Source organism: Leguminivora glycinivorella, chromosome 8 (assembly GCF_023078275.1).
Source record: "Leguminivora glycinivorella isolate SPB_JAAS2020 chromosome 8, LegGlyc_1.1, whole genome shotgun sequence".
Taxonomy (NCBI): Eukaryota; Metazoa; Arthropoda; class Insecta; order Lepidoptera; family Tortricidae; genus Leguminivora; species Leguminivora glycinivorella.
Window position 1 is genome coordinate 6643209 of NC_062978.1, and position 10501 is coordinate 6653709.

Consider the following 10501-nt stretch of genomic DNA (forward strand, 5'->3'; position numbering starts at 1 on the left):
AAGCAATATTGACATAGCTTAAACATTGTCTTACATAGCCCACTGCCAAATGTCAACATTTCCCAATGCATAATGTGTTATGAATTCTGTATATGAAATATACATTTGCCCAAAACAATTGAAATGGACGCTTGAGTTGGGAGAAATTGCACGCTATCATATGTTAATTTGTAATGTATACCCACATTACGATAATGTATGCGTTACTGCTGGACTGTTAGCAAAACTGCAAATAAGATGATAATACATTTTCGGCTTCTGACTGAATTGATAATACCATGGCCATGATTAGCTAAGGATCCATATAATAAAAGGTAAGCTCCTACTCAAAGTCTTTACGAGAACGGAAACTATGTAAATTTTTCCTATTAAATTAAAATGGGTCAACTGAGCAAAAATCTTTGGGATACAAGCGATTGAAACGAATCAATGATCTAATGAGTCACACATACTTAGGCGAAGATCAAATGAAGGCAATTATTTCTAATTAAATTGACTTTGATACTTCCATGAATATACATGAATGTTAATGCGGGAATCCTCTCTACACTGTACTCGTCAACTTTATTTAGTCTTTTACTATGTCTAGCTAGTATGCCTTTTTCGATATTTGAAATATTTAATTTGTGTTTGAATAATTATGAATATGTGATGCATATATTTTTAGGCTTATCATTTTTATGACTTATGTGCTGACTAGCCGAATTTATAAAGGGAAAATTGTACGATTCGTGAGCTAGTAATTCTAAAACATTACGACTTATGGCTCTTTAGTCCATTTCGATATTCTAATAAGAATGTAAGACGACAGATAACTATTCAAATAAGGGTTAATGATGTACGATTACCCATTTATAATTAAAATTCAGTCATCAGCTTAAGATAGTAAATAGTTTTCTTTTCAGCACTTTCGTAATTTATCACCAAATTGCAAAGCAATATATTCTATATTGCTCTTTTGTGCGAATAATATAAATGTCTCACGTTCTTTATAAACTGATGTATACACATAAACATACGGGTTAATATTTACTGTATTCTTGCTTATTTCCCAAAATCCATATGCAGCGGGACTTCCCATAAACAAGATGCAACTGTTATGTAAGGTAATACCTGATTCTACAATTATATCGAGATGACAATTATTTATTTATCGTATGGCATATAATTAGGATTTTCTTAAAAGTCGTACGTACGCACGGCTGTAGCATGTAGCGCCACGGACGATGACAATGGTATTTACACTTGCCTGTCATTCGAGACCAATAGGTCAAAATATCGTAGCTATAAGTACCTACTGCGTACCTTAAGCGCTGAGCTTTTATTTTTTATTTAGGTCTCAAGACCTTACTTCTGATAAATATAGTTCATCAATATATATTTAAACGGCAATATTTTTAAGTTTTCTGTTACCACTAGAAACCCATTTTGCCTAGAATCTGCGCTCCCTTTTATGAGTGTCCTAACAAATTCTTGTATGTCAGGTATATTAGGAGTCCGAAGTCTTCTAAATTAAGTCTTATGCACAGTAATGTTATAAACATCATATTTCTAGTTCCTTACACTAAATTCAATTGGGACTGGGACTCGTCCTCTGGCCTTACGGACCGTTTTTTGAATAAGTTGTGGCGTCTCCTCTGTTACTGACAAATAGTCGCGCCGCAAAATTCTAATAAATGGCGCTTAGTAAGCAACTGCGGAAATGTGTACCGATCCTACAACGCGCTAATGGAGTTCCAAAAGTTAATTGTAAATATGCAACTTCTGTTAATCTCTCTAGGCCCCAGAAACCTATTCAGAAAACATTTGTCAAATGAAATAAACGGGAACTTTCTGTTAGTAATACCGCAGTAGCGGGCGATAATTTTAGGATGCGAGCGCCTCTTTATTTGTAAGAGGAAAATGTGGTCTAAAATCGAAAGAGATTCATCCTTCAATTTCCGTTTAATTTATCATTTCAGAAACAGGCCTCCACATTCAGTGACTACCTTTCAACATTTTATCCATAAGAGTGCCTTAGCAAATTGTGAAAATCGGCTTCTCTCGGAAAATGTATTGCCCTATTGGTTTTAATGAGATTAAAGTGTTTTCGATATATCATACTCATACAACAAATAAGCACTTTGAATACAATTTACCTACACGGTTTCTTGCTTTGTTTTGTGTAGTTGTTTAAGTTTAGGACCAACTTCATTTACTTCGGTCAAGAGATGTAAGCCATAGTTCTTCGCTGTAAATAGTTTGAGAATATTGTTCGGTCGTCTCTTTAATCTAATTCGTTAGTTATTTATAGAAACATAGGATTCGTAACATTACGCCATCGAACTGGACAACCGACAAATCCTTTTACGACGAGAGTCCGTCCTGAGTAACAATCCAACAAGGCATACTAAAATTCTATTGTGCTAAATAACATATCCTTTAAGTTATTCTGCCAAACTATCCACAAAATATCGTATATATTTGGGAGTCAGATTTCCGGTACGAGTTTGTTGTCTTTGTAATTAACCTCTTCAAGGATTGTCTGTAACCTTGGTCTAGCTAACGTTAGTAATAATGCATGATTGAGTATTCTAACCGTTGGTCGATTAACGGCAGTTTGAGGTCAATTTGTAGTACATATATGTATATATCGTACTTAGAAAACTTTCCGAGCTGTAGGTTTTTATTTCTAAATGAATTGGTTCAGAAGTCTCTACTGGGTCGATTGCTACAGAAGTGATACTTTTGTCAGTTCGGTATACTGAACAACATATATTGGAACATTATCCGCCATTAGTCCGACTAGACGTTTCAGCCGGACAGCTATAAGTTTGCTGAAATACAGACTAATATCCAGGTTTCACAGAGTAATGAGCCTAGTACAAGAATTTTCCTTTGCGGTAAGTTATTTTGTAGCTAATAGTCAACATTTGCTAAGTACCTAAGTGGTTCTTCTGCATTTCTAAAGTCCGTATCAAGACCCAAGACCATGCGTCAATTATTGACGCCCGTGAGTTGATGAGACTAGAGCTCTAATCATTCATTTAGAAGAATCTGCACTCTAGGAATAGCGTAAAACAGTAGCATAAATTAATGGATATTCTTTGTCCCATTGGTATTTTCACCGCCCCCTCTCCCTTTCTGATTGGGCAAGAAGGGCTTTGTAATATAAAGTGGTTTTTCATTCTGTTTAGCATCACTATTATGTATATTTCTTAATTCGCTTAGTATCTGGCAACAAAGTGCTAGTTAATTGCTACCGAAGCTCCACCCACACGTTTTTAGATGTGGAAGTGGATTTTCACAACGTCAAACCTGCTATATTGTAATAAACCTCTATCATGACGAGCATTCTAAAAGTTGACATGACAAATTAGGTTGGCAATAACGGCGTTGCTTTACAGTAATTGGATCACACATTCGTCATCATTATGGCCGTTCAGATATTCACGAGTGAGAGAAATTTGGACATTCCTCACAATCATTCATCTGTTGGTCAGGTGACCACGCTGATTATGTATTAGCTAATTAGGCAATTGAGACGACGCCGATGTCGTTCACTTTACCTGTCTAAAACGACCCCACTTATGGGAACCCATCACGTGATGATTTTTGTCTAATAAGACAATGACTAAACTGTGTAATTGTGTATGTCTCAGGTTAACACGTACGCTGTGGTTCTGATTCGAAAGACCTTCTACGAAGTATATATGTTTAGAAATACCTTATACAAAGTATGTTTAGTTAAGAGTTGTGCTAATTCTTATAGTTCTTAATTTTTTTTTTTTTTTTGTCATGATATTTTTATGCAATAAAGTTTTTATCTATCTATCTATCTAATTACCGCAAAGTAGATCTTAAAGCGACATAATCTCATTGAGATTCGAGTACAAATACAACATTTTGCCTCGTGATCATAACGCTCGTCTCATGACACGAAAGGTGAATTAGTGCATAGCATGTAATAACCCAATGGGTTCTCACAGGATGTCGTAAATCATCGCATAGGGCAACGAAATCCAAATTCCAAGTCGCTGCAAAGTTCAATCTTTTACGGGGCGACGCTTGTCAATTTATATGACAGTGTACTTTTTCGCACAGCACAACTTTACTCATGTTGTCTCTAATGACGAATCATGTCTGCACAATGAATGATTTCCTTCGTCATATCACGAGGCGATGCCCTATTGGATCGTGGGCCCTATCTTTTCATAGGCCAGGTTATCTAAAGGGACCTCATCTGTCGTTTCAAGACATCTCTTGTGTCCTGTCACCTCACGAGGCGAAGCTATGACTTTTCAAGGGACGAACCTATGTCGTCTCACGGGACGTCGCTCTGTCTCGTCTTACGTGAGCGTAGCATTTGTCCTTTATATTCTTTATGACGGTGCATAGGATTACACTGCGTCCCATCGCTGTCAATTTTCTTCATCATCTCCATGCCACCACACAGGAACAACCCTGTCGTCTCGCGGGACAATGCAATGTCGTCTCATTGGACGACGCCTGTCGTGTCACGGCACGACGCCATGTCGTCTAACGGGACGACGCTTGTCGTCTCACGGGACTACGCCATGTCATCTCACTGGACGACGTCATGTCGTCTCACGGGACGACGCCTGTCGTCTCACGGGACGACGTCTTTCGTCTCACGGGACGACGTCTGTTGTCTCACGGGACGACATCTGTCGTTTCACAGGACGACGTCTGTCGTCTCACAGGACAACCTCTATCGTCTAACGGGACGATATCTTTCGTCTCACGGGACGACGTCTGTCGTCTCACAGGACGACGTCTGTCGTCTCACAGGACGACGTCTGTCGTCTCACGGGACGATGTCTGTCGTCTCACGGGACGACGCCATGTCAGTCTCACGTGAGTGAGGCATATCTATCCGCGTACTTATGACGGTGCCTACAGGAGGTCACTGCGTCTCGTCGCTGGGCCAAAGGCACCGAGCGGAATATCACGAAGTTAGAAGTAATCATAATCTTCTCGATGTTTTAAATTTCCCGAACTTTTTAAGACTTGCTTTTGTAAACGTGTTGCTCGGCCGAGTTACAAAAGCGTACTGAGGAAAAAGCAGCCGAGCGCTGGTAACCGGGCGACACTAGTACTTGACTGGCGCGCCAGATGGCGCTACTAGTCGAGGAATTCACTCGATTAGGGCCGAGTTATGAAGGTGTTAATGTGGTTCAAGCGTGAATACTTTTGCTTATCTTGTTTTTTTTTTTAATGCATTAAATATAAGATGTAATGTTCAAGCCCGCCGAGTTTCTTGCCGGTCCCATAGTGGATACCCTCCTCCAACTGAGGGGGGACTGAAATCTTCTCGAGGCTGAGGCGTAGGGTTAGAGCCGGCGTAGTTTTATTTGACGTTCATAAGCGCATTGTAATATGCCTACTTGGAAAATAAATATTTCATTTCATTTCATTTCATTTCATTTCATTTTATCCATTTGTGAAGTATGAAGCAAAGCGCTGGTAGCCTAGCGGTAAGTACGTGCGACTTTCGTTCCGGAGGTCGCGGGTTCGAACAACGGCTCGCACCAATGAGTTTGTCGGAATTTATGTGCGAAATGTCATTTGATATTTGCCAGTCGCTTTTCGGTGAAGGAAAACATCGTGAGGAAACCGGACTAATTCCAATAAGATCTAGGTTATTAGGACTACCTAATTCCAATAAGGTTTAGTTTGGCATATGTATTTCTTTCTTTGTAAATGACGATCCTTATTGGGAGACACGATTATTTTTATTTAGAATTTATTATGTAATTTTTGACGATCATGATGAGAAGATAAACATAATTTTGACATGTAGCCAATGTATAGTGTAAATTTTATCATGAAATAAAGAAATCTAATCTAATTTATATCTAGTTTACCCTTTGGGTTAGAAGGTGAGATGGCAGTCGCTTTCGTAAAAACTAGGCCTACGCTTTGGCGCCAAGATTTGTCTTGGGATTAGTTGTCAAAGCGGACCCCTGGCTCCCATGAGCCGTGACAAATGCCGGGATAACGCAAGGAGGATGATGATGATGTGTGTCTTACCTTGAAGCGAAAGCCGGTGTATTCTCCGTGCGACGGCGGCGCCCAGGCGATGGTGGCCTGTTTGTTGCGCGACAGCGACACCGTCAGGTTCGTTGGCGGCTCCGGCGCTGCGACAAACAATTAGATGCTATTGACACAGATAACTAACCATTTATACACTTTAATGCGACATGAGTTCCCTGTCGAGGTTATCCTGCAGAAGCGAGTATGTCACCGCGAGATAGACTACCCGAAGAAGACGTGTCATCTATCTCGCGGCGAAACACTCCCGCCGCAATCATGTGCTAGGCCTACTGAGCGTCAACAGTATGGGAGTTCTTCAAAAAAGGAGTGTACAGATTTCTAAAGGGTTGGCAACGCGCAAGTAACCGTTTCCTTGTTTGTCACCATGTGTTCTGCAGCGTCACTAATTATAGGGAGAATTATTTTCTCTCATCTATTATGGTTTATGAAATGAAATAAATAAAATAATAAACCATATTTACATTGAAAATTTGACTTCACTACACTGAAAGTGGCACCATATTTTGCCATATAGGTGATGATTGATGAAGCAAATAATATGAAAAATAAAAGTATATGACAAAGACCAAAAGATGGGGAATCAGAATGAATTTAAGTGTAGTCGTCAGTCATAAATTCTAACAGACCTTTGAAGAGTTACTTACTAAACATAAAACCAAAAAATAAAACCCACCAGTTATAATAGTCTGATTCCAAGTGAGTAGGTCTGCAAACGTGGCATTAGAGTAATACAGCATGAAGTGGTACTTCGTGCCCGGGAGTCCCTGGAAGTTGATGGTGGAGGCCCGGGCCGGGACGGTGAAGTTGGGCGCCGGTGAGCCATGTGGCGGCCGGTAGTCCAGCCGGTATTCCCCGCCCGGGTCGGCTGCGCCGACGCCGGAACCCGGGATCTCGATCACCAGGTCGGCGCATCCTGCTCCTCCCTAAAGAAAAAGTACTGTTATGTAGGTGAACTTTTAAATTTGATGGAACCTACAATAAAGAATAAAATTGATAAGGTGGTGGCTTGGCAAGGCTGGCAATGTTGGTTTGCTTGGCTGTTATAGTAGTATTAGTGGTAGTGACCTTTGAATGGGGTTCACAAGTCTGATTGACTATCACAGTGGTGCGCAAAGTACAGCCCACAGGCCAGATCCAGCCTGCAAAATCCGGCTCGCCACCGGTCTTTCACAATCGTGTGAGATATGGCCTGTACTGTAGTAAAAATTCATTTAGGTGTAAATGTGTGTCTGAGTAGTGTTGTGATAACCAAGGAACCAGCTTACATACAAAATTAAAATTTTGAAAAAACCCCCGACCGCGACCTAGTGGACCGATTTTCATGAAACATGGCTAAGAACACTCCCGACTACACAGCTTTCAAATAAAAAAAACTAAATCGAAATCGGTTCATCCGTTCCGGAGCTACGATGCCACAGACAGACACACACACAGACAAACAAACAGACAGACAGACGGACAGACAGACAGACACGTCAAACTTATAACACCCCATCGTTTTTGCATCGGGGGTTAAAAAAAAAAGCAGAAAGGAGTGTACAAGTTTCTAATGGGTTGGCAACGCGCATGTGACACTCCTTGACTTGCAGACGTCCATAGATTACGGAGACAGCTTTCCATCAGGCGGGCCTTATGCCTGTTTGCCACTGACGTGGTATACAACAAAACAGGCCTTCCTCTAAAAATTCCTTCATAAGCTTGCCCACCACTGGGCTAGCACATTATCTATTCACGGATCAGCAAAGTAAAATTTTTATTATTTATCATTAACCAAATTATTTTACATTAATCATACAGAAGTGGAAGGTCAGATGGCAGTCGCTTTCTTAAAACTAGTGCCTACGCCAAATCTTGGGATTAGTTGTCAAAGCGGACCCCATGAGCCGTGGCAAATTCCGGGATAACGCAAGGAGGATGATGATACAGAGCTGGTTCCTACACAAAAGTAAGTGAATAAAATTTTTGGTTTTTGATTTGTAACATGTTTCTCCAGGGTCTGCAGTATGTCAGTAACAGAATGTGGTGAAACCTAACTGTAATTTTATCACTAAAATATTTTTATGGGTTCATTTCATATTTGTGAGTGTGTTTAGTAAAACATCCCACTTTGTCAGTCCCATTAAGACAAGATTTACTTGGATCTCTATATTAAGATCATAATATTTGTAATTATGGTAAACATCCATAGTTCAAACATAAATGCCCTAACCGGGATTTGAAGCCAGGGGGCCAATTTTTGAGTCTCACTGTCACTAAAATACCGGTTGAAAATGGTGAATTGCCTATTATTTTCAGTGTCAATTTTCTGAATTCGAACGCAGTGAGACTCAAAAATCGGCCCCCTGGACCATTGGCTGATTAGGCCTAACTGGTGGTCAAATACACCAGTTTCAACATATTCCTAAACAAATTACTAAGTATTTAAGAGTTCTCAAACAATAATGTGACAACATATTCAAGGGTATTATAATATCACTCATGTCTTCACACTGTCTGTCATGACAATGGACCATGACTAATGCCAAACAAAAGTGCTGCAGAGACTTTACACCTATTATTTATGTTTACATTATCTATCTAGTTTGGGGTTTACATTAATATTGTGTTTCATTGTCCTGTATTTATATATACAGAAATTGTTGGTGACAATAATAAGTTAACTTAAATCTCATACACACTTTCATTGTTAATAATATAATATATTGTTAATAATAACAGACTTAATAGAGAATAGTACTCAAATTTCAAACACTGTGTAATAGTTTTAAGAGTTGCCATGTTTACTTGTTGCTAATGTTTAAACCAAAATAAAAACAAAACAAAATGTTTTTGTTTATAATTTGTTTTGTCTATTCAAACTTTGTTTACATTAGCAAATGTAGAAAAACAATACAAAGCACATGAGCTGGCCATGAAAAGTCAGTCACAAGTACAATAAACTTAGGGAGGCATTAGATGATGTTGAAATATTAGAATGGGTGATAGATATGTGTACTGACCACAAGGAGCAGAAGCGCCAGCAGTAACAGCGGCGGCGGAAGAGCTCGCAGCAGGCGCGCCTGCGCCGGGAGCGCCCGCCCGCGCTTCGCCGTCGCTTGCGCAAACGACCTCATCCACATCATTGAAGGCTCAAACGTTTCACGCGACACTTTCTCTTCCTCACACCCGACACATCCACATGATAACAGCATTGTAATTCATCTGAGTACGTGCACACTGATGTCATATCATCGCGCAGAAGCCGTTCGCACGACAAATCCGTCTCGAAAACACTAAAATACGATTCTATTGTCGTACGCCATTTCACGGGGAAGTAAACTGTCTGCTGTCTGCCTTGCCTTGTCTACCTGACAGGTTGTTATCGGCTGCGCGTGCGATCCGATCATCGATATGATAATCGTTATATCGACTATCGATATTGTATAATGCTTATTACGATTACTAATCACCAAAACATATGTAGAAATAGTCAAATTTACTCAAAAAATGAATTACCTGATAAGAATAGAAGTAGATAGTAAATAGAATACGGAAATCATTTAAGACAATTGATAACTCATTGTTTATAAAACTTTATAAGACATACATAAGGCCTCTTCTTGAATATGCTTACCAAATTTGGAGCCCATACTTTCAGAAGGATATTACTTTACTTGAAAAGGTGCAACGCAGGTCAACCAAGATGGTTTATGGATTACGTAATAAGCCCTACAACCAAAGGCTTGCCAGCCTTGGTTTGACAAGCCTGGAGCAAAGGAGACAGCGTGGTGACCTCATCGAAACATTCAAGATCATACATGACTATTATGACTTACCTGAACTTAAGGACCTGTTTGTTATGAGTAAGAATCACCGTCTTAGAGGCCACAGCTTGAAAATTACTCGCGTTCCCAGCACAAGCAATCCTAGGAAGCACTTCCTATCAAACCGTGTCGTACGCGAGTGGAATAAACTACCAGAAACAGTGATAAGTGCTCCCTCAGTGAACAGTTTCAAAAACAGACTTGATAAACATTTAAAACTAAAATATAAACATTAACTATAGAACAACAAGTGCAGTGATATACACGCATCAGCTATCAGCTGCTAGTGTATCAAATAATATAATATAATATAGTCTGTCAAACCGTTTCCATTGCTAGGAAAAAGCGGCAAATTTAAAAAATGTAGGCGGGATTTTTTATAGTCACACAAAATATTATAGGACATTCTTACATTACACAGATTGACTGAGTCTCGCGGCGAGTTCAAGAAGGCTTGTGTGATAGTACTCAGACAACGATAAATATAATATACAGATACATAGAAAACATCAATGACTCCAGGACAAATTTCTGTACTTATCACACAAATAAATGCTCTTACCGGGATTAGAGCCGGGATTTCACTTTTTTGTAGTTGACAACATACGTTATAATATACAGCATGTATCTGAACAAAAAGC

The 10501-nt window shown here is 39.6% G+C and overlaps 1 protein-coding gene across 1 annotated transcript in view; it reads right to left on the reverse strand.

Moving 5' to 3' along the window:
* LOC125228947 (tyrosine-protein phosphatase 10D-like) overlaps positions 1–9410 on the reverse strand; it is a 105046-nt gene extending 95636 nt beyond the window's left edge. The window contains 3 exon segments of the mRNA XM_048133669.1: positions 6034–6140; positions 6731–6980; positions 9057–9410. Coding sequence (XP_047989626.1) covers positions 6034–6140; positions 6731–6980; positions 9057–9248 — 549 coding nt within the window. The 5' untranslated portion in view covers positions 9249–9410.
* Positions 9411–10501: the final 1091 nt, after the last annotated feature.